Here is a 27,993-nt window from a genome sequence, read left to right as displayed (position 1 = left end):
TAGACCATATGATCGCATCTATCCAACAAATACGTTACCAATCGTAACGGTTTGTTTTCTTATGTTATGTGCATGATTTGCTAAGTTGCCGTGTCCCGTATTTTACATTGGTGATTTGAAACGTTGATTTGTTTGAAATATTTGAAACAAATGAGAAATGTCTTTCATTCGCACACTTTGGAAATGTAATTTTGGTCCTCGCCTTTTTAAAGTTTATGAAATAACATGGATCGGTCGTTTAGTTGAGGTATTTATTAATAATTGCACAAAATTTATTAGACTAGTGTATTTTTAGGTTATGTCTTTATTAATTTATTTCAGAAATCATATGAGCCTAACAGTTTAGAACGATGGGGTGATCAAATCGTAATTTGCGTGAGTATTTCATTAAAAGGAAGATTATGTTCAAATTTTATTTTTAATAACATAAACTGATCCATTAAGAATATTAATTGTGTTTCTAGAAATTGATATCATCAATCGTCAATAGACTACGGATTTTTATGCAAATTTATATTCTCGAAAATATAATTAAAAATTTGGAACCTCTGTGGAAAATTGTTTTATTACCAAGTGTTATAGAAAGTATTATATTTTTGATGTGTCATATATTTTTTTATGTTATTGCAATTTTGTATTTTCAGTTCTCATATAAATGCATAAAAATTTGCAGTCTGTTAATTATGATAATTGTTTATCATGAAATTAATTACATAATGGAAACAAATGTCCCGTCTGTGAAACAAATCTGTTAATAAATTTATTTCAGTTTGCAGCAATTTGGTCCATAAGTCTATATACAATTCCATTAGTGGCTATCTTTTTCTATCAACACAGCAATTCTATAACAGAGAATATTTCTTTCTTGTGCAAATTAGCAGCAAGTGCTAGTGCAATTTTTATTGCATCATTAGCAGCTCGTGGTTGTTCTAGAGCCAATAATCCAATATATTTGAAATTCTTGAAAACACTGAATGAAGTAAATGCACATTATAATGTCGAAACAAAGCAAGAACTTGATAAATATGAATTTGAGTTCTGGGCAAGACCTGTAGATTTTGACATCAGAAATATAGAAAAGTATATATTCTTTTTACTAAACTAATATCAAACTAATATATATCTGATTTTGAATAATTTTTTGAATTTGTATTTATAGGGTTACAGCTAAAGGGAAGTTGACTTTAGAAAAAATTGCAGCTTCTAGTGGTCGTATAAAAAGGCAAACTGGTAAAGAATTTATATGTACATTGCCTTGTAAATTTTTATCGTATATTGTAGCTCATACTTTTGCTATTAAGATGATATATCCTGGAAGTGTAACAGTTCTTAACTGGGCATTTCGTAAGTTAAATAGATCATTATTGCATACATTGTATTATCTTTTATTTATTGATATAATTTATGATTAATATAGGATCTACACTTCTAAAAGGAAGAATACATTTAATAAAACATGGTGGGGAAAGATACAAATTGTTAACTGCAGATAATAATGAAATTGATGCTATATTCGTTGACAGACGTAACAAGTAATGTAAACATTAGTAACGTTTCTTTCTAAAAATATTATTTTTTGATACATTATCCTTATCTATATTTATATATTAATTTTATAGGAAAACAAATGGTAACATGTTGGTTATCACTTGTGAAGGAAATTGTGGATTTTATGAAACTGGTATTATATCAACTCCAATGAGTAAAGGATATTCTATATTGGGTTGGAATCACCCAGGTTTTGGTAGCAGTACTGTAAGTATTACTTTTGTATCAAACTTTACAACTTTTTATGTTGATACTTTGATGAGAAGAATTGCTGTTACTTTATTATATCTCATTTTAAATCGCAAAGATGAAATTTTGGCAATGTTACAGTTAATATCAATCATGTATGTAAATTAAATGTAATTGAAGTAATGGCAAGACTTCTCCTTTAATCAAACTACGATCATAACATGATAACAGTAAGACATGAAAATGACTACAAAGGGTGCGCCGTATCCTCTTCAAGAAGAGAATGCTATCGATTGCGTAATGCGCTTCGCAATCGATCATTTAAAATTCCCCGAGGAACAAATAATTGTTTATGGTTGGAGTATTGGTGGATACACTGCAACATGGGCTGCTATGAACTATCCTTCTATTCAAAGTTTGGTAAGATCATTACATCACACATTTTATACACTAATTTAATTCAAATAATTTTATGTAAATTGTTTGAAAAATAAAATTATTATATAAAGAAGTTATTATGTTTTACAGGTATTAGATGCTACATTTGATGATGTACTTCCGTTAGCTATTATGACAATGTCCTCGTCGCTAGAGGGTTTGGTACGAAACATTATTAGGGACTATTTCAATTTGAATATTGCTGAGCAATTAAATAGGTACTATAAAATTTTACTGAAGCATCGTGTATATATATATGAACAAATGTATAATTTTTGCTTCTTTTTAAAGATATAATGGCACGGTATTGCTTATACGAAGAACAGAAGATGAAGTAGTATGTACCCCCAGTGGTAATAATTTATCAGGAAATCGTGGTAATATGCTGCTTACAAAACTTCTAATACGACGTTATCCACATATTTTTGCGGAAACCTCAGGGTGTGCTACACTTTTAGTGAGATTTTTATCTGCAGATATATCTACTAGAAGTAAGAAATAATTTTAAAGATTATTAAATACAAATTCCAAGTTAATCTTCCAACATTATTATGTAATAATACATATCAATATTTTTTATAGAATCAATAATCGAAACAGTAAGGGTTGATGAAAAACAGTGTCTGAAACTTATTGGAGCAGATATAAAAAAAAATGGTGATATTGTACTGTATCCCTCCACACTTGGAGAAGACTGTGATTCTACGACAAAACAACAGCTTATTGTATTTCTTGTATGTAAATGTGATTAAGGAATGTGTAAAATAAATATCTAGTAATTTATGTCTTTATCATTTTAGGCAACAATGTATATGAAGGATCAACCATCATCACATTGTACACCGTTAGCAGTGGATTTGTTTCAACCTGGTTGGAATCCTGCATCTGCAATGTCAATAACAGAATAAAAGTTCCATGATATTATAATTGACTAATTACTAGGAGTTTTATTCAAGATTCTTATTCTTATGGTAATAGGAACTCTTAAGAGTCATAATAATTTTTAATGCATTTGACGTAAAGTTTTATTGATAAACGTTATTTATTCTGTAGAATTTCAACCTGTTTTTTATATTCCAAATTGATAAAGATATTATCTTCAACTAAAATTTTTGTATTCATTACTTAAGTTCTATACTCCGTTCAATGAGTCGAGTCAATAAAGGTAAGGCTAGGATTGCTAAGCACATGATAAATACAAAGGACTCTAGTTAATGGCTGATAGATGTTGATTTCCTTTGATTTCTGAGGTTTATGATATGCATAATGTACGATATGGACTGAGAACCCAGTCAAACTTTGGTGTACACAATTTAAAATATGTTGTATAAACCAAAAAATCTTTACTATACCAAGTAGTTAAATATATGAGGAACAATGCATCAATATTTTCTTCTGTAGTATCTGAAGGTTGTGAATACGCTCCTACCCAGCCACGTGCGTCTGTTTGCCTTAACTAATTCGACTCGCTGAACAGTCTAATACAATTTTGGTATTTGTAATCTAGGAATTTGTATTTATAATTAAGATTTTTACTTTAATGAAAAAGAAAATCGTAATGTGCATATATATGTAATTGTTTATATATAAAAAAAACTTATAAAAATGTGATGCAACACTTTTATTTTGCAAAAATTTATAATTTGTATTTTTACAAGTTGCAAAGCATTTAAAAATAAATAGATATATCTCATATATCATATGTTTTGTAAACCAATTATACAAAAGATAATTCAATAATTATTACGTACTTTGCATACGATTTAGAACAGCTTTAAGAGAGTCTTTTGAATGTTCAAACGAATCCATAACTTTTTTTTTGTTCACTTTTACTGGATTTTCTAAAAAAAATTTCAATGTACTTCGTGTTTCTTGTAAAAAATAGTCTTTTTGACTAACTGTTTCTAACGCTTTGAAACATCCTTCCAAATTCCAATCAATTTTCCCACTACTTTTATCTTCAGCCTGAAATATAAAACAAATCCCTTTGTTTGAAATACATGTAATTCAAGGACATAAAATACTTACTTTTATTAAACCTAGGTTGACTAGCAATGTGTTATTCCAAACAGAAATCTGATCATTTTCTGTTACAAAAGAACATAGTTTTGAATATAAAGCATCTGTAAGATACTGAGTTCTTAGTCTCACGTCAGCATAGCCAGTTGTACTGAGTGCTGATACTTTCATAATTATTCTTGTAAACTCTTCGATGAATTTTAATTCAGGAGATGCATCATTCTCCGACAAATTCTGAAATGCAAAAAACTAAATGTTACACATAATGCAATGCTGGCAATGTTAATAATAAAAATGTAATATTATTTACTTACTTTGACGTGAGTTATAAAATCTTGCACTACATCATCTGGTAATAGCAATAATTTTTCTCCTGTTGGTGATTTTAAAAATTCCACGATAGTTATTTTTGGTTGTACTATGCTACCATTTATAATCATGTCCTTATTATTATCTATATTTTCTTTGCTTTCATTTTCACTTTCATCTTTTTCATCATTTTCTTCGTCATCTTCCTCCTCATCTTCTTCATCAGATTCTTCGTTATCTTCGCTTTCATCATCATTTAATGTACCTAACGATCCAATTCTTTCAGAAATTATAAGCGAATCGCGCAAAATAGTACAGCCAGTTTGACCAAAATGGTTTCCATCCAATTGTAGGGTTACAAGACGTTCTTTCTTAGCCATAGCAAGAGCTATGGGATTGGCACCCCTTGTTCTGATTTCATTGTAACTTAAATTAAGTTCTGCGAGTAATGGATAACTCCCTTCAACTCCTAACGCTTCTGCTAAAACTACAGCACCTTGTGTTTTGAGCAAACAATCGCCAAGATTAAGTTGTTCTAAATTTTGGAAGTTTGGTAATGCTTTAGCAATTGCTTGGGCTCCTTTTGGCCCAACAGTATTATCATTGAGATTTAAAATTCGCAATCCAGGATTAGAAGACAATCCATTGGCAAGTGCTATTATACCTTGATAGTATATACCATTTTGAGGCATAACAACTTCTTCTAAACTGGTTAACTTTTCAAAAACAGATGCCAACGCCTTTGCACCATCGTTTTCTAATCTATTTCTTCCAGCCACAAATACTTTTAGTGCTAAGGCAGGTGATCCTGAAAGATGTTCCAATATATTAATTTATTTGCTTACTTCAATAACTAACAGAATGAATGATAAGTCTTACCTCCCTGGAAACTATTATTATAACAATCTAATAATGCTTTTGCCAATATTTTTCCACCTGATATTCCAAGTCCATTGTTATTTAATCTCAGTACACGAAGAGTATAACAAGAACTAGAAGTTAGGAAATTGGCTAATCCTTCAATACCAATTGGGCCAAAAGCATTATCACTTAAGTCAAGTTCAAAGAGGCGAGTACCAGCAATACACAGCGCAGAGCCAAGATATTCAAGAGCTTTTGGTATTTCTGTCTTTACACGGCCAGTAAACATATCTTTCCAAAGAGCACGTTTCATTAATGTACCATTTTCTTGTAATGCCTGAGCTACAGCTTTGGCTGCAAGTGGTCCTAAAGTGTTGCCCTCTAAGTCTAGGTACTCCAGATTTGTACATGCTCGTATTGCTTTGACTATTTCCAATGCTAATTAAACAGAAAATTAAACACTTAGTTCACCTAACCTTCAAAGTGTTTATACAATATCGTATAATCTTCTAAAAAATACTAAAAATATACGATAATAGATTGTATAAACTGAAATAGTAAATAACTTACCGTCTTCTTCAGTATCAAGTTTAAGAGATTTCTTTGCGAAAGAGACACCGTTATCGGCATTATTTTCAGTAATATCTTGTAATTGTGCTTCAAGATCGCTCAAATTGAACGACGACATTGTTTGAGTTACTGAAATGTAATCACACTTTGTAATGATCAACCTTTTTTTAATGTTTCTTCGTCACATAAAGTGTCAAATAATTCGAAGTACAAACACTATTCTTGAACAACACTTAATTTCGAAGCTTATTCATAATGTTGATACAAATGCAACGCATCACCACGCGCTAGTAAACGCGGGAGTTATGTACCAACTGTTCAAAAATTCATAATGTAATTTTCTCATACTACACATATCGTATGATACATACACATACATACGTATATGTGAGATTTTCAGCCAATGCGCGTGCTTACATTTATGATTGTAGTAGTCCATCAGGAATACGTCATAGAAATTGTCATAACAAAATGCAAATGTGTATTATGTCGTAATAAAATCTATTTATCTATATATTGATGTATTATAATTTGTACTATTACATAATTGCATATTGTAACATATAGAACAAAATGTAAATAAAAAAATGTAAACGCAGCTTTATTTTTATAGTGTTGTAGTCTAATAATATTGCTCATTAATATTCATAAAAGATTCCTTTTATTAAATAATGCACATGTCTGTTATTACCTCTCTCTTGATACGTTGCAAATGTGGATCGAGAATCTGCCTTAATATTTCTGACGTGAACTTTAAATGTTACACAATTCTATATGTTTGTGCGTTTTATTGTAGTTTCATGAAGATAAAGATCTCAATAAAGATTTTTCTTTTTAATAAAAAGAAACCCAGACAGTAGTACCAACAATTCAATTAAATGAATTTCGCGCGAAACATATCAACCAATCTATGTTCCTCATTCTCTTAGGCATACGCCCGCAGTTGCAGTTACCAGTGCACAGTCCGCACCCGTGCGTCGCGTAGTGCGTCTCAGAAAACTATCCTTGTCGACATAACACACGTACACGTACGCACACAGATGCGTACATGAAATCGAATTTTAAAATCAGGGGAAAACTGAAACTGTCGCGGCGGTGAGACCATATATACACGTTAGACATTTCTTATTTTGCGTTAATGTGGTCACGGATCGAAACTAGTGCACGATTCATTGTCGAAGAAGAAGCTGGTGGTTGTTTTGAGGCTGGAGTGTTACTCGATTAGAATGGTTGCGAGTGTCGCGCGCATCGCTGGCAACCCGTGCAGTGTTGTCGCGCAGCCAAAATAAAATCGGCGGTAGCCGTTCCTTGGGAACTGCCAGTGGACGAATGTACTTCGCTATTCGCTGTTTAACGCAGGCAGGACCAAGCTATGTGGAATTGCCCGCTCTTTTATCTCTACGAAGACTATGGGTGTCATAGCCCTCTGATGTGTATCCCGGTATTTTAAAAACGATTCAGCTCCACCGAGCTGAAAAGTGTTTTGCTTGGCTATTACACGCGTTAACCATTCACCTTCTGCGTTTTTCTTCTCTCTTCGTCAGTCATAACTGATTCAGTTTGGATCACACGCTGCTCTAGGAAAAAAAAATAAAGTTTCGTCTAGGAAAAATTGCCAAGGCAACACGCGATTCATCGTGCTGTCTTCAACAACCTTTATCCGCCCTGACGTGATTCGCCCGGTTTGCCCGCCACAGGACGGGTTATGTTTCCCACTTTCATCGGAATCCTAGGTAAACTTTTTATTGTTTATTAGTTATGAAGATGAAACTATTATTATGAAATATCTTATGGGTTCTTTTGTTTCTCTAATTATTATATAGTAATTATTATGTACTACTAGGAAGATCGATGCTTACGATTGAGAGCCCTTGTCAATGACCTCAAGTTTAGCAACAGAGAATCATTTTCATTGTTTTTTTTTTTACTATTTTTCCTTATTGTATTACGTTCTATACAGAGTATTCGTACACGGCGTTTATATTCGTATTTTTGTCCATTAGTATTGTTATGTCAAGTTATTGGTTTTGATCTTATTATATTTTGGGACATGTTTTTTAGAGAATTTTTTGTGCTCATTTGAAATGTAGTTTTTCTTATTATAAATATTTGGTTTTGTTAATTAATATAGTAGTTTTGTTATGTAGTGAATTATCAAAGATTGTATTTTCAAGTTAAAGGAAGCATAGAAATTAATAATTATTATTAACAAGAGAAAATAATGTTATTTGAAATTATATATCTTTTTTATATATTTGTTAAGAATTATTTAGAATATATTCTTACCACTTTAAGAAATGAGTCCAATGTTACTTTTTTATTTAGAAATTTATTATCACTAAAAAATCACAAATATAAATTTTTAAAAGATATTTATATCATTTTAAAATAACAGTATAAATGATATAAAATAAAAATTAATATTTAGCAAGAATGCATAATTTATAACAAAATACAGAGATGAAAATATAAATATATATTTTTTACTATTTTAAAATAAATATGTACATGTATAATTCTACAACCAATATATATACATATACAAGTAAATATTACTTTTGATATTAAAATAGAAGTTGTTTCTTTATATAGTATTGTATTTACACAATCATACATATTTAATTTCATCAATGAAGTTTTTGAGTCAATAACTTCTGAACTTCTGAAATATTCTAAGCACATACAAAAAAAGATATTCCAGAGATTAAAGAAATAAAATATGAAGGAACTCTCAATTGTTCCTTTATTTTTTTAGACATTCAATCGTGGTGGGAGGTGCCAAGTATAGCACACTTCTGCTCATTATTTAGGGCTGCCTTCAATCTCCTGGACTTTGATATTGAGGTATCTACCTATATGCTGACTTGTACGAGTAGGCATTGTTCATGAGATTTGCTAGTACTGCTTCAGCTTATAGGAAGTTAAATAGACCATATTTCAGCTTTATGTTCTTAAAAGCTAATGCATTCTTTTGTCATGGCTGCATCAATTTTTTGTTTCTTCAGCCATGTACATATACATACTAATCGTTTATTATTTTAGGATTTAGAAGAAGCTTTGTTAACGGATGGTGGAACCGAGGGACGTTTAGTACAGGAGCTAATAGTCAGGTTACTTGAAGGTTGTTTACCAAATGACACGCGCAATGACATCTCAACCTTTAACTATCAGATGTTTCTTCGTAGACTTTTTAGAAAGAAATGTCAGGTAAATTGGTTCTTCTTTTTTATATATATAGTATACATATCATTAAAAGTAATACATGATTCATTTTGTTCTCAGGAATACAAATGTGAAAATCCTTTTAATACAGATGTAGATTTTGAGTTACTACCACTCCGTCAAAAAGTAGAAATTTTACGTGCTCTCTGCGACTTTCGGCTTGACGCTGAAGACGTGGTATGTATATAAAAAATGCCTGGGAAAGTATTTTTTATAAAAATTATTACAAGTGTATTTATGCTTCGTAACTTTTAGGAGCAATCATTAGGTAATTTGGACTCGGATAGCCTGCGAGTCGAACCTTTAGGACATGATCGTAAGAATTCTGCCTATTGGTACTTTTACGGCACTCGATTATATAGGGAGGACTACATTGATACTTCTAACAGCATCTCGCACAAACAGAAAAGTAAGCCTAGGGATAAAAAGCGTAAAAGACGACGAAACAGAGTGGCGAAGGAGGAAGAGGAAGAGGAGGAGAAGAAGGAGGACAGTTTAATACACGGGAAAGCAAAAGAAAGTGTTTGGCAGGTTGTCTGCTTTACTCAGCAGGACTGGAGCCGTCTAGTTGAAAAATTTCGTGATTCGGTAATTGTCCTATTAAACGATATATTATTTTATTCCTTAGATTCTGCTAACGATGTTATTATAATACTTAGGAGTACGATACCGAACGTAAACTTTACCGTACTCTGTCCGAGGATTTCATGCCTGAAATCCCGAAACTTTTTGATTTAAAAGAAAAACAGCAAAGGCGCAAATTGTTACAACGTAATAGTTCGCGTGTACTTCGAAGTCACGAACCAACGACACAGATGGAAACAGTCATGGTTAGATCGAAGATCAAAACTAAAACAAACAAAGGGAGTAAAAAGGGGACTCAGAATTCAAAGAATGTTTATGTTAAAGAGGAGACACCTCCACCCTTACCTTCACCGCCGATTCAAAAAAAAGGACGGCAAACTAATAATTCGTTGGCTTCAGCTGTTGGTCAAATTGTGATTCATACTAGGGACGAAGTGGAGGGATTAGAAAAAAAGAAAGGCATTGGAAGTAATAGCGATGGAAATTATGTATCCTCTAATTACGGATATAAATACGGATATTCTTTTGGAATTGAAGAAGAAGAACGTCGAGTTGGAATGCACAAAGTTCTTGAAAGTCTCAAAGATCATGTGGATGCTTGGCCATTCATTGACCCTGTGGATGAAGAATATGCCCCAAGGTATAATATTAAAGTTCTATATATAATTTTAGGTATTTTCAAAATACAAAAATCATTATTCTTGTTATTTATGTATGTATATTGTTTTAGGTACTATAGCGTGGTGCGAAAACCCATGGACCTTAGTACAATGGAGGAGAAACTTGAAAATGGTTTATACAAAAGTTTAAGTGAATTCAAACGTGATTTTCGACTTATAGTAGATAATTGTAGGCAATATAATGGCTCTGATAATGGTTAGTATTTTTTATTCTAAGATATACATATTTTATGATTAAATATTTTTTTCTATTACAGAGTACACAGAAATGGCATTTAACCTTAAGGAAGCATTTGACAAAGCAGTGGGACGTTACCTAGAATCGGAAACATCTAGCGACGAGGATCCTTCGTCACCGAAGTCGTTTCTTGCTACTCCCGCATCTCCGTCGTGTCCTTCTCGCATTTCGTCTCCTCATCAGAATAGAAAACGTTCGAAAAAATCTACGAAAAAATCGAAATCATATAAATCTGAAAGCAAAGGAAAATCTAAAGCGAATGATAAGAACGACGAAGAAGAAAAACGGGGCAAAAATTATAAACTTCCGAAGAAAAAAAGAGGTAAGAAGAAGAGTAAAAGAGCAAAGGACGAAGAATCAGTAAACGAAGAAGAACAAGAAGAGCAAGAAAGCGAGGATGCAATGTCTGAATCGAGTGTCATAACAGCAAAAAGAAGGAAACACGTTGACGAAAATAATTTATTGTTAAAAACCAAAAAGCTAACATCCAAAGAATCAGAGGAGTTTAAGAAGATAGATAAAAAAGTTAATAAAGAACGTCATCAGCAAAAAAAGGAAGCGGAAAATGTGCGGCCGATGAAAGAATCGAAAGAGAATAAGAAGCGAAAAGAAGACTTCGAAGAAGATTATGAGCCCCTAGTCGTCGTAAAAAGTAAAAATAGGAAAATCGAGAAGAAGGAACTCGAGGAGACGGAAGTATTTACAGATAACGCGAAGAAGAACAAATTGAAGAAAACCGAATCTCACGAAAATGAACCATTACCGGAGAATAAAGAGAAAACGCAGCATATCAAAGTTAAGAAGAATCGAAAGAAGGAAAAGACGGGGTTAAAGGCTTTTAAATCTGACGAGAAGTCTGAAAAAAGCCGTATTAAGGATAAAGAGAAAAAATCAAAACAGAAAAACGATGAACTTAAAAACGGAGAGATATCAAGTGAAATAGATTCCAAAGATTTAGATTTAGAAAGCGATGTAGATTCAAAAGAAACACATACGTCTAAGAAAATTCCTGCATTTATAGATGATAAAGATATAGAATCGTTGGATGGTTTAAAAGATAAAATAAGCGAGAGGAGGCGAGAGGAGAAATTGAAAAATGAGAAGGAGAAACAGAAGAAAACTGGAAAAAACGACCTTCACAATATGTATTCAAAAAAAGTGCCTTCAAATGGTAGTACCTTTCATGACAGCGATAAATCCAGCGTAAAACGACCAAAGTTGAAAAAGGGAATAAAAGAAGAAAAAGTTCCTATCATGGAAGATCCTGTCAAGACTCAAGACCAAGAAGTCGCTGAGACTAAGAAAGTAAAAGTAGCTCAGTCGAAACATACCAAAGGATTTGGAAAAGAAGAAAGCTCCATGCAAGCATTGAATCAGGCAACAGAACAGACGCTTCATGTAAGAATAGTTTGTTTCACGTTTACATAATATAGATAGACGTAACTTAATATTTTTGTATATAACTGCACTTTATTTTTTTATCTCCGAATAGGATATCAACAAATGGTTAGATGACGCACCAAGACTCTCTGAATTTTCTTCAGGAAGTGATTCTCCAATATTTCATTCTTCGTCCGTCGAATCTGGCCGATCAGGTCCAAAAGTAGAAGCACCAAGGAAACGACCAAGTTCCATCAAAATCTTCGGTCCTCACGGACCTAGCAGGCCCAAAAAGATCCAACGTACGATTGATCGCTTACAACCTGGAAAAAGTAAGGGAAATTTGCTTCTAAAAAAACCATTGAACTTACCTAACGTTAATGCTGCTGAAATGACCGTGCAATTGACCAGCGACAACGATCAAACAAACAAGAACACGGACGAAGAACCAAAACTTAGTTTAGGAACTGTTTTGAAAAATGTGGATTCCATACAGTTAATTTGTAAAAGTTTAGTTTCCTCGCCCAATCCCAATTTTTCTAACGACGATGAAGAAGAAGACCACAATACTCTTCCTGCAGTTCCGGTGTCTAGTCTTAGAGAAGAGAAAACATCCGGAATAACGACAACGCAAACACCTGCCATTGTAGAAGAGTCTAAAGATAATCAATCTAACGCGAAGGACACGCAGAAGCCCAAAACAGCAACACCAAATTTGAGTGCTTGGTTTAAAGCATTCGGAGCGCCAAAGTCGAAGAAGAAAGACGAAGAGTCAGAGGATGGTATAACGAAGAAGGATGGTGAATTGCAGGAAGTGTTTTGTGGTAGACAAAGAAGAATGAGTACCGGTGGCAGTAGTGTAAGTGAATCTGTTTCGAGTTTCTCCCAGGAGTCACCACCTGGACGTTCAGGTCGATCTCCGCAAGGTCAACCGATAATGGCTTCGGTCGAGCCACAGATTAGAGGAGCCGGATTCTATCAGGACGCTTTATCAACGGGAAGTAGCCCTTACAATAGTCCCTATTATGCTACACCTCCAAGATACAGCGCTCAATTACCCCCCACTCCATCCCCACAAAATCATCCGTTATCTCCAGCCTATCCATCATCATCGTACGAACAGGCGCCTCTTTATTCCCAGATACCGACCCAACAGTCGCATCAAACGTTTCAGAAATCACCTCAAGAAAATTCTGGGGAGATATATCATCAGTTATCACCCACATTTCCTCAGCGATCTCCTCAAACTAATTTTCCTCAGAATTCGACACAAAACGAGTCATATAATCAACCATTGCAATCTTCTAATCAGAGTCAATCTCCTGTTTATTCACAGCATTCACCACAACCCATACAACAGATATATCCTCAACCTTCTCCGCAGCCACCACCATCGAATTATTCTCAACCATCTCCTCAGCAACCATCTACTCCTAAATATTCACAACTATCTCCGCAACAAAATGCTGCCAATTATTCTCAGCCATCTCCGCAAGCTGCTAATTATTCTCAACCTTCGCCTCAGCAACCGCATTCACCTTACTCTCAGGCCTCTCCCCAAGCACCGCCAAATTATTCTCAACCATCTCCACAACAACAACCTTCTCCATATGCACAATCTCCACAGCAGTCGTCTGGATACTCCCAGATGTCTCCTCAACCACCACCATCAAATTATTCTCAACAATCGCCACAACCACCTTCCAATTATTCTCAGCCATCACCACAACCACCATCCAATTATTCTCAAGCATCACCTCAACCACCTTCCAATTATTCTCAACCATCGCCACAGCCACCTTCCAATTATTCTCAGCCATCACCACAGGCACCTTCCAGTTATTCTCAACCATCGCCACAGCCACCTTCCAATTATTCTCAGCCATCTCCACAGCCACCTTCCAATTATTCTCAGCCATCGCCACAGCCACCTTCCAATTATTCCCAACCATCGCCACAGCCACCTTCCAATTATTCTCAACCATCGCCACAGCCACCTTCCAATTATTCCCAGCCATCGCCTCAACCTCCTCCAGTGTATTCTCAACAGTCTCAATCTTCAAATTTCTCACATCCATCACCTCAGACACATTCTGCCAGCTACACGCAATCCTCACCTCAACCTCTCACAACAGGCTACTCCCAGCCATCGCCTCAACCTCGAAACTATTCTCAACCTTCGCCTCAACAAATCCAAACTTTTCCTCAACATTCCCCACAAGCACCGCCTTCATACTCTCAACCTTCTCCTCAGAATGCAGCATATTCACAGCCTCAACAATCGCCTCAGCAACCAGTTAAGTATTCTCAGCCTTCTCCTCAACAACCTGCCAATTACTCACACTCGATACACTCGCCTCAAACGCCACAAAATTATTCGCAGTTGTCTCCTCAGCAACCACCGCCAAGCAACTACTCTCAGCCTTCACCATCGCCTCAACAATCCCGAAACTACTCTCAAACGTCTCCATCGCCTCAGCAGTCCCGTAACTATTCCCAACCATCACCATCTCCTCAACAATCACATACTTACACTCAACCAGCGCCATCGCCTCAGCAAACCCGCAATTACTCTCAACCGTCACCTCAGCAAAAGTCCGCATGCACATCACAGGCGTCGCAATCTTCGCAACAGCCTTCGAATTACTCGCAACCGTCTCCACAACAAAGTACAAACTACAGTCTACAGCAACCACAACCACAATCACAAAAGAGCGCAGAAGATTATCCACAAGCTGCGTCGACGCCTTCAACTTATTCTCACGGATATAAACAGAACCATTCGTATATTCAGTCTTCAGTATCGTCAACATTAAACGAAACAGAACACCGGACTGATTACTTGAAATCTAATACTACAGAGAAGTCTTCGAGCACGGAGCAGCAGAGGAATTTTGCTGTACCACCGGAGGCTGCATCGTTAAACCTAAATGCGAATCATCAGATTTATCAGTCACCAAACCAGTACCCACCAACGTTTGGCAATAACTATCCTAATATCGACCTCCAGAGGTCTGTTTCGAGGCACGGCGGTCAGGAACAGTCACAACAACAGCAACAAACGTCCCAGGAGCGGCCTAGTTTCACCGACCTCAGCAATTCTCTGAACGCTCAGAAGTACGCTCAACAGCGGTCGTTCCTTGGTAAGACGTCGAGTACCAGCGAACAGCTCTCAACGCAAGATCAGTCGCAAATCCTAGCATTCCAACAAAATCTGACAACTCATGAATCTCTTTATCCTAGTGGTTTCCAATCGTCTGGTTATCCGATGCCAAATTCTAGACCTGTGTATCCAAGTCCACATTACTTCGATGCCAGTTCAAAGGCTGCGACTAACAGCGGACCGGTGAACAGCTCGACCAGTAATTTGCCTCCAGTGAAGAAACGAATTTACAATGAATCGTCTACAGAGGCGTCTCGCGGTTTGACGCAGGAAACGGCAGCGAGAACGGGCCAGGAACAATTTAGCTTCGACCCCATAATGGCATTGCCGCAACCTGAAGCAGTTTCAGCTAGTCAATTCGACACTGCGTTTGTCGGCAACCTAGCCGATTCCGTAGCGACGAATCCAGCGTATGCACGTCTAGGCCTAGGTTTGGTCAGCCGTACTGGTAAAGAACAACAACAGTTGTTGACCATTCCTCGACCACCACAGACGAAGCCAGAACACCTGGCGTACGCCCGTAGTCCAGCATCCGGCGCAGCGGAAATAGATCTGAACTTGCTTCAAAGTTTGCAGACGGCAGCAGCGAAGAATACACAGGGTATTCTGTCAATGTCGTCGTCTCGCAGAGGTGGAGAAGCGTCTAGTAGTTCTACGTCGACACCTGTGAAAACGAAAAAGAGCAGAAAGAGCAAACAGCAACAGCAAGAGCAACAAAACGTAACAAGCGTCTCGTCGGCGGTTAGCACGGAACCACAATCTGGTACAGGTATACCTGGTTTTCCACAATACACGGGAACATCAGCTGACTCGATTGGTCTAAAGAATACCACCATGGTTCCACCAGCTGGGAGTGCCTTTAATTTCGCTGCGTCAACCAGTACCACGACCAGTTCACCTTTCTACGATAAAGACGCATCAGCTGCAGCGGCTGCGTTCGCATTTTTGGATGAGTTTCGGAATCCAAATAGTTACTATAGCATGGCGCTCAGGCAACAGCAGCAACAACAACAACAGCAAGTTCCGCCAGTTACGGACGCCACGCAACAAGCCTGTAACAAGCTTAGCAATCAACCGCCGAGAAATTATCCGCCTCACCCTTTCCTTCATTCCGCTCAGAGATCAGCAGCTTACGGGCCTCCTGTGTCTGCTTATGTAACGCCTCATGGGCCAAACTTAACGATGGATCCGACCGCTTATCAACAGTACATTCATTCCCTGTACGCGCTTCAACCGCCGCCCCATCATCATCGACCGTCCTGGCTTTAGCCGTTAAAATCTTTGTAATGGGCGTTTTGGAACGATTGTATGTGACATTTCGGTGGATATACCGTCCCCATCGAGAAGCTGGAGGAAATGATATTTCGAATATGTTATCTGTTGATAGCAGTGGCAGTAGATTTCTGTTTTACCGAACAAGTTGCGTTAGTGTTTTATTCACCATTCGGGTGAAATGCGATAAAAAATTTTATCGCGATTGTAAATATTGTTTCGTCTAACTTTATCTCGCTCTTCAACCGTAATCAAGACTTTCTTCTTTCTAGGGAAAAGGAAACGGTATCGATATTTTTCCCCTTTAATCCATGTGACTAGGCATGAAGTCCTTGTGTATTATAGAATGATAATGACCTTCCTAATTTTTTTTCTTTTTCTTTTTTAATGAAGCAATTTATTTATTTTTCGTTTATACACGTATAATTCAGAATGACTTCTTTTATTTTCATTAACAACTTTTTTATTTTTTTTTTTTTTTTAAGAAAAATCTCGGTACTGTGATAAGGGTGGAAGACTGTACTGATTACTATATCCCTTGAGATTGTCGATGCACTACAGACTCGTGAAAGGTCAAACAGTAAAAAAGAATGCGGTGCAAGATTTTCGATCATTTATTTTTTCTGATCTCTCTCTTCTTTCTCCTTTTTTTCTTTTATAAATATTATTTTACTGATTGACTAGCGAATAACGGGTTTTTAAAAGCTCTCTGCGAGATCAGGATGTGTGGTCTTTCCACCGGCTTGTCTTTCCCATTCGCGTTTGTTTCCTTTTTTATTAAAAACCATACGGATCTTTGAAATTTTTACACGATATATCAGAACGAAAATAGTTTACCTTTTCAAGGGTATTCTATTATGTAGTCATATGTACATAAAGAATAAGCCTACTTATTGTAGGAATTTTTGATAGTTTTTTTCTAATAACTAGTCGACAGCTTAGACGTAAGTTGAGTCGCTAGTAGCTGGAAGTAACCTTCTATCAAAAGTTCCTCTTATCTATAGCGCTCTCGATGGCGTCTCGTTTTGTTTCTTAATCTATATTGAGATACGGATTATGCAATATTCGTTTTTTTTAACGTAAAAGAAAAGAAAAATGATGGCCCATTTCATAACTGTGCTCGTAATTGTCTTGCCTGTGGAAAATACATTGTTCCCTCTCTTTTGTGTTCAAACAAATAAAAAATAAGAAAAAATTTACTAGACATGCAAGAAACATATAGAGAGAGTATACGTGACGTCTGATTTTCAAAAGATTTCTGTATGATATCGAGCGCACTGTTGCTGGTGTATCTTGTGTAGAGTATATAGATTCATTAGTGTGTAAGCTAGAACATTTGTTTCTTTGTATATAAAATACATATCTCCTTCATAGACGATGTGCTCGATGTAAAGAAAGATTTACAAAGTCAATGACCTTGTAGAATCGTCTGCGGTAGATTAAAAAGAAGATGAATAAAAACACAATGGGAAATTGTAGGGACATAGACAAGGATGAAAGATGTATGTACATCGTGTGTATGTGTGAGCGGACATGAGTGTGCGTCGTATCTCATGGTCGAGGACGAAATAAAGTGTAATACGCCGCAATCATACATTAACCCACCTTATTGCTAAAAAACAGAAGGAAGCGGAATATTAAAAACTTATAAATATATACATATATATATATATATATATTGTAAATGTATATTGTAAATGTATCTGATGACAGATTAAAGCACAGTTTGTTACAAATTTGTCTTAATTATGTTTTTATGTAGGTTTGTATATTATACATATAATGAAACATAATAGCGCAAATGATAATTCAAAAACCTCTAGAAATCGAAATAAAACTTACTTCTATTCGAATTATTTGCCACATGTCCAGATGCATTATATCATCAATATTATCCAATATGCTTTATTGAGTTATTATATCTTTTCATACATTTCTATTAAATAATCTTAATTAGATACTGTTAGATACTAAAACGAATTAAGGACAAATTGCTGATTCAAAATTCATTAACAAAATAAATTTCTTTTTTCACTTTGAGACAATACCCAGGAAATTTTGAATCGTATATGGATGTTCTTCTTTATCTTATTCACCAAATATAGTCTCATAATTATTTATTACAGTCTTTACAAAATTTATTCGAATGACATACTTAGGCAAAAAATAAAATACTATAATGTGTATTCTTGTAGCATTGTACAATTCGATAATATTCTATATCGGATACGTATTACATTATTATTGAAACTTATAATTTAAAAAATTGTGGATTACGATATGCAATATTTTTTATCAAATAAAAATATATAGTTACATAATTGTAACTATATATTGTGTCATATCTTTTAATCGATTATGTATAGTGTAGTAATAACAATTGATTTGAAATTGTTGAAATGGTAGTCGTTCTTATTACCAAGTTAACAAGTTTTGAAGATAACTAGTCTTCATTTTGAAATAAGCTCGACGCAATAATAGTCTCATGTGATTAATTCATGCTATAACACGTCGAAATCTACGATAAATTATAGAAACATTTATACAAATATTTAAACACACAATTATAGAAAATGATGTTAAGGAAAAGTTAATTGCGACTAGAGAGGACATTTTTTTACAACCATAACGTACCAAGTTGGTAACAATAAGATTGTAATTATAGAAAAATCTTCCAAAAATATACAGATAATGAAACATAATAGCGCTCGAGGAATGCAAATATGATATCCACGAGTTCCACCTCCTGATATCTACATTTCATGATTTTGATAACAAAAATTGCACATGCAGCAAATGAGATTTACGTTTTCATAAAATGGCGATATGTTACAGGGCAAAGTGCACTTGTAGAAAAATCTAGACTGGTTTTAAAATAATATGAAAAGTCGTTATAATAAACTATTACGTGAAGTTAAAATTTAGTATCAGTGTATGTTTCATTATTAACAGACATATTTTTCAATAGTTATGCTAATATCTTAACTTTAAAAACATTCTTGTGAAATTTCTCAGATTTCTGAATTAAACATTTGAATTAAGACAAAGTTGATAAAACCTGATGAACTTGGCATTAATTAATATCAATATATGTGTTATAATGTTGATGAATTAAAATAATTTTTTTAAATCGTTTACAGATTGTAATTTCTATTTTTAATTTATTGCATGGCATAAGTACTTCCAAAATGATGGAAAGCATAAATAAGGAATTGTTTCCAATAAAGACACATTATTTTTTATTCAATGCGGGTAACTAGATTATATTACAGATTAAATATCACATCTTATAGAATATTATGTATAATTGCATTTTTTATTTTTCAGCTACTGGACCAATAGTACCATTCTTACCAACAATAGCAAAACAGTTAGGCTTTTCTCCTTTCTTAACTGGCACAATATACACGATATTACCAATTTCTGGTTTAGTAGCAAAACCTTTATTTGGAGCATTAGCTGACAAATTCAAAATTCATAAGATAGTGTTTTTAATATTTCAAGTTGTAGTTGCGATAGCCTTGTTTTCGATATATTTTATACCTGAAATAGACAATAGTGCAAATGTTGAACTTACTTGTAATAAAATAGCAACTATAGAGATGTGTTCAAAAAATGGATTTCCTGATAAAATTAAAAATGATGCGATAACAGAGATCATTCACTTAAATGTATCATGTCAGGTGTGATGTCCTTTTATCTTATTTTTCTACTATATTAGATGTGTTTAATTTATATTTTATGTGTTTTATTTTTAGATATCGTGCAAAGCCTCGAAAGAACTTTACCATGAAATGTGCTCAAATTGGAAAGTACCTCAATTCTGTGACTTAACAAATTCAAGCTCTATTTTAAATAATGACACATTTAATTCTACCGTAACATTTGACATATTTCATGACTTTTATGTAAGATATTTTGCACATTTCCTATATTTAAAGATAAACAGCTAAACTCTTTATTTTACAGCTAAAAAGATGCATGTATGTGCGTATTTTTACTGCCAAATTCTCAGATAATATACCATATACACCATTTTGTGGCAATTATGTAAAAACATCGTGCCTAGCTACATGTCATGATAATCCAACCTTTAATCAATTGTTGCATGAAGTTGATGTGCCTCAGAATTCCACAGAAAATTCAACATACCAGTTTCATTCATTTCTGTGGGCAACTATAATAAGTTGGATTGGAATGGCAGTTGTAGTTAGCATAGCTGATGCTATATGCTTTAATCTCCTTGGTTAGTACTATATATGTTAATTAAATATCTAGTATGCTTTTCATACTGATATGTTACAGGAAATGAGAGAAGAAAGGAATATGGAAAACAAAAGATGTGGGGCAGCATTGGTTTTGGCATATTTGGAATAAGTGCAGGATATTTGGTAGACTTATTTAGTGAAGGAAAGATTCAGAAAGATTATACTTGTATATTTTATATCATGTTGGTCATTATGATTTTTGATATTACTACGTCTGCAACTTTAAGGAAGGTAAAATTCTTTTACCATATATAATATTATGAGTAGAGAAAAATGTAGATAGTACAGAAGTTTGATACTTCTTACTTATCAAAAGAATAAAAAAATTGCCAGGTAATGGGAGAAAGCAGTATCATTACAGAAAAATCCAGAACTCTCTGAGGATGAACCTTCAATATTGTGGGAACTATTCACTATCCTTCGGGAGGGTAATGTGTTGTCATTTGGATGGTGGTGCATAGGTGCTGGAATGTGTACTAGCGTAGTGTGGAATTTTCTATTTTGGTATATTGAAGACCTAGCAAGTAGTTCACAAATAACACGGCTGAAAACTTTGCAAGGGCTTTTGACTGGCGTACAGTGTTTTCTAGGAGAACTACCATTTAATTTTATCTCAGGAAATGTTTTGCGAAAATTAGGTCACATGAATGTTATGAGTTTAGTATTATTGATATATGCAATTAGGTAAATAATGAAATTTCTTGTAAATATATAATGTAGCTTCATATTATTAATTGTACTATTTTTTCAGGTTTATGGCATACAGTACTATATCAAACCCATGGTGGTTTTTAGTTATTGAAATACTTCATGGACCTACCTTAGGTCTTTGTTGGCCAACAATGGTATCATATGGTGATAAGGTAACACCACCTGGTACTAAAGCTACTATACAAGGATTTATTGGTGCTATATTCGAAGGAATTGGTTAGTAGTAGGAAATTAATTATAAAAACTAATGACTTTAAATAATTATTTTTTGTATGGTCATAATTATTTTTCAGGAGTATCAAGTGGCAGTTTAATATGTGGGTGGTTAATGAACACATATGGCGGTGTTATAGCGTTAAGAACATTTTCGGTAGGAGCGTTATTGTGGCTATCTTGCTTCTGGTTGATTCAATTGTTTTTACGAAAATTTAAAACATCGGCAGTACATTTGGGTCATAATCGTGAGTAACGATTATGTGGATACATAAATAACACTGATAAAAATAATTTTAAATACTTAAGAAATTTGTTTCAATTGAAGAAAAATATCTTTTCTTTGTTGATCTTTTCCAGATTTGGTAAATTACGCTAATCCAGATGATGCCATTTTTATGTCCATGAGTCGCGAATTAGAAACTTATTAATAAAAGGCAAACGACAGTGTTCTTTTTAGAAATTCGGTATATTCATTGTTTGTTTATTTAGATATGATGATTTTGATTGAACGTAGTAAAAAATATACTTTTCTTATAATTATCAGACAGTTTAATTCTTAACACATTCGTGACTCATCTTTTTGATTAGCATTATATATTGATTATTCAGTATTATACCGTAGTTGTAAATCATATCATGTTCTGTAATATATTCATTTTTCTTAGACTGAAGTAACATTTTTTTTTTAAATCCACCGATAAAATTTATAAATAAAAATGATAAATAGAACATGTATCATCATATATATCAAACAGATATTGAAGGGAAGTAATACAAGGATGTGTTTAGTTGAGACATATAAAATTGCTCACAAAATATCTCAACCATTTATTCATTGCGAATTCATTTCTTCAGAGTGAAATTATATCATGCTAGTAATTTTATTAATTACCAGTATATTTTCAATTATTTATCGAAATCACGCGATAATAATATTTTTATGAATTCCGCATAATATGTCGATAAAAAGCTATAAATAACTTTCTTCTGATTCAATACCACGTCATTGGATAACAGTTGCACGCGTGCAGAACGGAATAGCTGCATACGAAAAGACTCGGTGGTCAAATTTGCGTAGCGTTAGTCTTGTTTAGGATTCCGTCTTTGCTGATTTTGACGAGATGGTGAAGTAGCCTGGCTTGGCACAGGTTCGACGATAGCTTGAAGATTAGGAATTTCGCCTGCAGTATCACAGCAGTCATTCATTATAATTCCAGTACCTGAATGAATAAAGGCAAGACTTCCCTCACTGGAAGAGGCTAAACTAGCCGACAATGGAGGTGATCTTTCTTTAGGCGATGCTGAAGAAGCTAAATTGTTTACAGTAGTATTACTACAAGTTGCTGCTTCTAATGTTCCATGAAGTTCAAGTATACGGCCTTCGAGAAGAAGGTTTATTTCAGCTTGTGCTTTATATTTTGACTCGACGGCTTCCAATTCAGCTTCGTGTTGATCTTTTGTTTCTTGTAAAAGCCGTTGCAGTTCTACAAGTTGCGCTTCTTTTCGTGCTTCTTTGTTTTCTAGTTCAGTTAAACGTATTTTCAAAGCTTCTACAAGAGATATTCGCGACTCCAACTGTCGTCGTAAATCTATGCGAACACCAATTTGTATTTTACATTATTTGTTTCAAATATGTTCTTATATTTGTGAATAATTGAAATCTGCTTACTAGTTAATTCTTCTGCGTATGATTTTTGTATTTGTGTTACTTCTTGTTTTGTCATTGGTGAAAGACCCCCTGTACTTTCTTGTAATTTTGTTTGTGCCTGTAGATATATAAAAATAAATTTAATATATCATGCGAAGATATATATAATTTTTAATAATACCTCTGCAAGTAAAAGAAATTTCTTCTGTACAGTATCAAGAGTACGTTCTAGCTCTTTACTGCGATTTGCAGCTTTTAAAGCTACTCTTAGTTGATGACCTGCATCGAACAGGGAAGCCTCCGTAGACTGAATCCGCTGTTCACAGTCTGCTACCTTTTTTTGTTCATTCTTTAGTTTGACTTCCACAGATTCAAGACGATCCTTCAGTATTTGATTCTGTCGTTGTTCTTCTACACACTATACGTTATTACTCGCATTACTATACAAATTTCTACTAGTAATACAATCAGTAGAATTTTCATAGACATTACCTTAGTTTGCCAGTGGTGTAATGCATCTTTATATTGATCTTCAGCTTGACAAGCTTCTCTCTTGTTACGTTCTAATTCAGTTTTTAAACTCTCTACTTCTTTTTCCATTATTTTTAAACGATCAGTCTATGTAATAAGAATTTCGTATTTAACAATAGAAAGAATTAAAAATATTACCGAACCTTACTTTGAACAAATAATGTCAACTGACCAAAGCATAATTATGTTCTTCTAACGCACGCGAATCCCTTAGTTTGCCAAGAAGCCGTCGATTACGTTCGGCATGTACTTCTCTACGTTGTCGTTCGAACTGTAGTTGCATTTGCATAAGCTGTAACAACTGACTCGCACATTCGACATCGAAAGTATCTTCTTCTGCTACTTCATCTTCCCCACCATTTTCTTTTCTTTGTTTCTGCTTAATTGCATTTGTCCCTTCGAAGAAAAAATACTTAATTCACAATTTTGTTGATTTACAATAAGACTTGTTATTAAACTTTACTTTTTACTAACTCATTTTTTCGCCAGAATAATTACTACCATGCGTGCAAGTTTCAACATATCGATCAAGCATTGCAGTTGGTGATAATCTAAATTCGGTATCTTGTACAGAACGTTTTTGTAAATTCATTTGCGTCTTTTGTTCCAAAATTCCTAGCAATAAATCTTCATATGGAAGCAAATCGGATGTTTGGGTCGCTGTATCTTCCAGTTTTTTATGAACTTTGATATCAGGACAAGATTTGCTTTCTCGAATCTGTAAATGCATATATATTTTTATCATATTAAAATTTTTTTCTGCAACAAATATTGCATATCTTACTTTGTAAAGAGAATTCAAATTTAAATGTTGTGTTGAAGCTTGGCTTTGAGAATACAAACGTAGCTGATAAACCTTTTGAGACAAATCTGCAAAAGCATTTTGCATTTTTTCATTATGGTGTTCTTGTTGTTCGACTAATTTTGAACTTTCAAATTTTCCAGTAGTTTGAGAGCTTACAATTTCTAAAACCTACACAATGCAATTTTGTATAAACATATCGTATCAATATTCATTAATGCACAATATTCTTACATACAAAAGTACATAAAATACAGAACCTCTTGATCTTCTTGCCAAGAATCGTTTTTCCCATTTTGATTTGTGTTCATTTCTGGAAATCTTCCATCTTCATCAACGTTGATAGATGACTTGGTTTGACTAATGGCTTGTCTATCTGCGATGATTTTACTTAGCTTGTGCGAAAAAAATCCATGTGCATTATTTGTATCCCCACTTCCAATTATGGTGCCAGATACAGACGGATTTAAAGGGATTGGTGTGGATGGTCGTGAACTTGATCCTACTGTGCCATTACCAAATCCAGTAAGAGCACGAACTGCGCAAGAACCAGTAGGTTTCGGCATCTTTCGTAAATCCTATGTACACAATTTTAAATATTATCCGATTTAGTTTGTTCATTCTCGGAAGTTCTAAAGTATACCTTAACAGGAGTTGTTTCTGGAGTGGCTTCGACTGCAGCTTCTGGTGGAGACGTACCGCTTCTGTTATTGTTAGGTGTTGAAGGAGTAGACCGTTGTTCATGAGATGTAACTGGAAATTGCGGACTATGTGGCGGCACTGTCATACTCGGCGACCAAAACGTATCATCTTCACCATTACTGATTTCTGATGGTGCTATCCCTCCACTAATGTTTATTGGAGTACATATAGAAGAGTAATCTAGAACATGTACTGATACTGTAAATATTTGTATATTCATAGGTATATATTATAATAAAACTCACAAACCTAAAGGTGGCGTAGAACGTGAATTCGTAGTACGAAATACTTCTTCTCGACATTTATCTAATGTAAAACGACCACATTCTGCTATAACATCATGATGCTCCATCTTTTTCCATCTAAAAATAATGGACGAACGATAAATATAAAATCCTTTCTCTGAATTACGACTACTTTCATAATACGAAATATATCTACCTAGCAGCAGAAATCTCTGTATCTTTAGATGCAGTAACAAGTAAAGGGTGCATGCGCACAGAATCTAGCATTGGTCTAATTGTATGGATAAAAGTAGCAGGTTGATCTTGTTGTTGTTGTCTCAAATATGAAATGAAGTTGCAAGGATACATGGCATATAATCTGTGAAATAAATTATATAGTCCCACCTACAAGAAATTTAAGAAACATCAATAAACCTTCCTTACTTTTATAAATAAATACTAATACTTACTTGCAAATGTAATAAATATAAATGATTCTTATCTATTGTCCCTGTTATTGTTGTTGAAGTAAAACGCACAGGAGATGAAAATACGGATGATAACTGATGATAATAATAAGAGGCCAATCGACCAAATACTTCAAAAATTTCTGTGAGGTATGGCCCTAAAGCAGCAGGTAACATTGGTAATAACATCACCAAGAGAAGAAGCGCACTCATAAGAGATAATGTATTTGCTTCCATCTAAAAACAAGTTAACTCGAGAGTTATCATCAATTCAATATATTCTTTACTTATTTTGGAAAAATTGAATTCTACCTTAAGTAACCTAAGTAAATCTCGAAATAAGGTATGACTGGCAAGCTTGTATAACCAAGTTGGCTGACGACGAGCAATATGACCTAACAAAGTAAGGGTTTGAATTCTTTGGCTGCTACTTCCAGATTTGGAAAGAGCTTCCGACAAACGATCTAAGAGATGCTTGTCATGTGGATCACGAACACCAGCTAATACCTCAACAGCTCTTAAGGAATTTGTGGACAGATAATAATCAAAAAGACCATTTACCAACCAATTGTCTTTTGCTGAAAAATTTAAGAAATCATGAAAAACAAAAGGCAAGATTATTAGATATCTTACAATTCATAATCTTACTTACTAGATAAAAAAAGTTCATGGAATACTTTTTTTATTTCTTCTACCTCCGCAAGTTTGTTGGATTCCAATAAATTAAACAGATCAGCTATGCCTATTGAATTAATGTTCATCTTGATGATAGTTGATATTCCGGTATGGACAAATGATACTTATCCTAATCGTCTGATCATATAGTGGAAGTAGAAGTGACTTTATAAAATCTAATTTCATCCATCTGTCATTTGTTATGTAAAACTGGCTTCATTAGAAGCAGAAAAAATTTTGGAATACCTGTAACAGTAAGAGCGTAACATCTCAAAAGATTTATACAGAAGAAGAAATACAAAAAGAATAAAGTTCTTTTAATTTCAACTATCACGAACTGTCAATTTCATATATAAATCGGCATTTAGATTTTGATGCTATAATCCGGCATTGAAATAATCTTCAACGGTACGAATCTCTCGGTCGTTCAATGAAGAATTTCATATACGATATTTTTGTATTATCAATGAATATTTCATTCTGCATAAAAAAAAAAAATTTTGTCGGTTCGGTCCTATGATATTCATAAAAAGGTCATTCAGAACCATGTTTGCAAGAGAGAAATACTTTTTGTAAATACCACTTCGACTTTTTAATAATGCATCAAACCCTGGTTTCGATAATGATTATATTGACAAAAATTAACAAGTTAACTTACCCGAAATTCATCGAGTACTTCAAGCAATTTTACGAGTTCTATGGCGACTTGTACACCATCGCAGATATATCATAGACTGGTACGCATTGATATTGCTACAATACCAGCAGCGCTACGATCGCTCAACAATTCCATGTACGTTCCAAAAATTATTCAAATTTCAACAGTTTTCTTTCTAGTGGATCTTATAACAATCACCATAATTAAATGTTTACAGAGAGAACATTTTTTCTTTGGACTCTGAGAGAGGACACGAAGGGTCTTTATGCAATGTTCTCTTTCTATTCCTATATTGCTTTTTCTCTTTATATCTCTTTATATCTCTATGATCCCAATTCAATGAGTTTCAAAGTGTTTTAGAAATACAGTTGCCGATAAAAGTATTTGAACATGATTATAATAGAAAACTTATCATACAAAACTTTTATGATCTGTCCAACGAACTTGATTGCTGAATTTGAAAACTTGATTGCTGCGGCTGTAATTAAATGCAGCAACCACAATCGTATAAACGTTTATATGATCGTGGCAGCAATTAAGATTTGTTTACGTTCACTGCCTCGTTTCGTTGAACAAATTATACAAGTATATATATACATTTTCAAATTTCTTTCAAA

General features: G+C 34.2%; 5 protein-coding genes across 11 annotated transcripts; 3 read left to right on the top strand and 2 right to left on the bottom strand.

Annotated features, from left to right (window-relative positions):
• The first annotated feature begins 29 nt into the window (after window positions 1-29).
• Window positions 30-3,870, top strand: LOC117153744 (phosphatidylserine lipase ABHD16A). The gene is made up of 11 exons (XM_033328085.2): window positions 30-247; window positions 322-375; window positions 770-1,080; window positions 1,160-1,344; window positions 1,418-1,532; window positions 1,620-1,755; window positions 1,993-2,157; window positions 2,266-2,393; window positions 2,467-2,666; window positions 2,758-2,909; window positions 2,976-3,870. The coding sequence occupies exons 1-11, from the start codon at window positions 158-160 to the stop codon at window positions 3,081-3,083; spliced, it is 1,644 nt and encodes a 547-aa protein (XP_033183976.1). The 5' UTR covers window positions 30-157; the 3' UTR covers window positions 3,084-3,870.
• RanGAP (Ran GTPase activating protein) lies at window positions 2,976-6,760 on the bottom strand. Of its 3 annotated transcripts, XM_076619083.1 has the most exons (6): window positions 6,626-6,760; window positions 5,935-6,063; window positions 5,383-5,802; window positions 4,509-5,311; window positions 4,204-4,443; window positions 2,976-4,140 (listed from the first exon to the last, which is right to left on the bottom strand). In XM_076619083.1, exons 2-6 carry the CDS (start codon window positions 6,050-6,052, stop codon window positions 3,919-3,921), a joined length of 1,803 nt encoding a protein of 600 aa, XP_076475198.1. In that variant the 5' UTR covers window positions 6,053-6,063; window positions 6,626-6,760; the 3' UTR covers window positions 2,976-3,918. The 3 variants fall into 3 exon arrangements, with proteins under 3 accessions (XP_076475198.1, XP_076475194.1, XP_033183974.1); XM_076619079.1 differs by lacking the exon at window positions 6,626-6,760 and having other exon boundaries at window positions 5,935-6,238; XM_033328083.2 differs by lacking the exon at window positions 6,626-6,760 and having other exon boundaries at window positions 4,204-4,428; window positions 5,935-6,238.
• A 127-nt stretch (window positions 6,761-6,887) lies between these two features.
• On the top strand, window positions 6,888-18,210 carry LOC117153742 (uncharacterized). Its single transcript, XM_033328081.2, has 9 exons — window positions 6,888-7,667; window positions 8,690-8,778; window positions 8,977-9,141; window positions 9,217-9,333; window positions 9,412-9,744; window positions 9,816-10,381; window positions 10,472-10,617; window positions 10,679-12,057; window positions 12,152-18,210. The coding sequence occupies exons 1-9, from the start codon at window positions 7,640-7,642 to the stop codon at window positions 16,469-16,471; spliced, it is 7,143 nt and encodes a 2,380-aa protein (XP_033183972.2). The 5' UTR covers window positions 6,888-7,639; the 3' UTR covers window positions 16,472-18,210.
• Window positions 18,211-18,922: 712 nt separating this feature from the next.
• On the top strand, window positions 18,923-22,340 carry Sugb (Sugar baby transporter). 2 transcript variants are annotated; one of them, XM_033327328.2, is made up of 10 exons: window positions 18,923-19,111; window positions 19,615-19,726; window positions 19,802-20,157; window positions 20,233-20,382; window positions 20,444-20,720; window positions 20,780-20,973; window positions 21,104-21,426; window positions 21,494-21,669; window positions 21,747-21,914; window positions 22,027-22,340. In XM_033327328.2, the coding sequence occupies exons 2-10, from the start codon at window positions 19,663-19,665 to the stop codon at window positions 22,095-22,097; spliced, it is 1,779 nt and encodes a 592-aa protein (XP_033183219.1). In that variant the 5' UTR covers window positions 18,923-19,111; window positions 19,615-19,662; the 3' UTR covers window positions 22,098-22,340. The 2 variants fall into 2 exon arrangements, with proteins under 2 accessions (XP_033183219.1, XP_033183218.1); XM_033327327.2 differs by lacking the exon at window positions 18,923-19,111 and adding an exon at window positions 19,147-19,406.
• Window positions 22,341-22,473: 133 nt separating this feature from the next.
• On the bottom strand, window positions 22,474-27,517 carry Tsc1 (tuberous sclerosis 1 protein hamartin). Of its 4 annotated transcripts, none has more exons than XM_033327322.2 (15): window positions 27,377-27,517; window positions 26,696-26,964; window positions 26,356-26,621; window positions 26,047-26,280; window positions 25,794-25,981; window positions 25,602-25,714; window positions 25,294-25,544; window positions 24,911-25,228; window positions 24,633-24,821; window positions 24,323-24,566; window positions 24,021-24,244; window positions 23,810-23,935; window positions 23,499-23,735; window positions 23,339-23,435; window positions 22,474-23,258 (listed from the first exon to the last, which is right to left on the bottom strand). In XM_033327322.2, exons 2-15 carry the CDS (start codon window positions 26,802-26,804, stop codon window positions 22,750-22,752), a joined length of 3,105 nt encoding a protein of 1,034 aa, XP_033183213.1. In that variant the 5' UTR covers window positions 26,805-26,964; window positions 27,377-27,517; the 3' UTR covers window positions 22,474-22,749. The 4 variants fall into 4 exon arrangements, with proteins under 4 accessions (XP_033183213.1, XP_033183215.1, XP_033183214.1 ...); XM_033327324.2 differs by having other exon boundaries at window positions 24,705-24,821; XM_033327323.2 differs by having other exon boundaries at window positions 25,294-25,532.
• Between the last annotated feature and the right edge of the window lie 476 nt (window positions 27,518-27,993).

The sequence above is a fragment of the Bombus vancouverensis genome, chromosome 1 (assembly GCF_051014615.1).
Source record: "Bombus vancouverensis nearcticus chromosome 1, iyBomVanc1_principal, whole genome shotgun sequence".
NCBI classification, from domain to species: Eukaryota; Metazoa; Arthropoda; class Insecta; order Hymenoptera; family Apidae; genus Bombus; species Bombus vancouverensis.
The sequence above is the reverse complement of the archived record's forward strand: the minus strand, read 5'-3'. Positions and strand labels throughout refer to the sequence as shown.

Coding starts and splice junctions, on each gene's coding strand:
- LOC117153744 (XM_033328085.2), top strand. CDS start 158: ATGTCTTTCATTCGCACACTTTGGAAATGTAATTTTGGTCCTCGCCTT. Junction 376..769: donor GTGATCAAATCGTAATTTGC/GTGAGTATTTCA, acceptor AATTTATTTCAG/TTTGCAGCAATTTGGTCCAT. Junction 2,394..2,466: donor ATTGCTGAGCAATTAAATAG/GTACTATAAAAT, acceptor TTCTTTTTAAAG/ATATAATGGCACGGTATTGC.
- RanGAP (XM_076619083.1), bottom strand. CDS start 6,052: ATGTCGTCGTTCAATTTGAGCGATCTTGAAGCACAATTACAAGATATT. Junction 4,444..4,508: donor ATTTTATAACTCACGTCAAA/GTAAGTAAATAA, acceptor TGTAACATTTAG/TTTTTTGCATTTCAGAATTT. Junction 4,141..4,203: donor TCAACCTAGGTTTAATAAAA/GTAAGTATTTTA, acceptor TTTATATTTCAG/GCTGAAGATAAAAGTAGTGG.
- LOC117153742 (XM_033328081.2), top strand. CDS start 7,640: ATGTTTCCCACTTTCATCGGAATCCTAG. Junction 8,779..8,976: donor TCCTGGACTTTGATATTGAG/GTATCTACCTAT, acceptor TTATTATTTTAG/GATTTAGAAGAAGCTTTGTT. Junction 12,058..12,151: donor CAACAGAACAGACGCTTCAT/GTAAGAATAGTT, acceptor ATCTCCGAATAG/GATATCAACAAATGGTTAGA.
- Sugb (XM_033327328.2), top strand. CDS start 19,663: ATGATGGAAAGCATAAATAAGGAATTGTTTCCAATAAAGACACATTAT. Junction 19,727..19,801: donor TTATTTTTTATTCAATGCGG/GTAACTAGATTA, acceptor TTTATTTTTCAG/CTACTGGACCAATAGTACCA. Junction 20,158..20,232: donor ACTTAAATGTATCATGTCAG/GTGTGATGTCCT, acceptor TTTTATTTTTAG/ATATCGTGCAAAGCCTCGAA.
- Tsc1 (XM_033327322.2), bottom strand. CDS start 26,804: ATGAACATTAATTCAATAGGCATAGCTGATCTGTTTAATTTATTGGAA. Junction 25,982..26,046: donor TATATTTATTACATTTGCAA/GTAAGTATTAGT, acceptor AATTTCTTGTAG/GTGGGACTATATAATTTATT. Junction 23,259..23,338: donor ATACGCAGAAGAATTAACTA/GTAAGCAGATTT, acceptor GTGTTCGCATAG/ATTTACGACGACAGTTGGAG.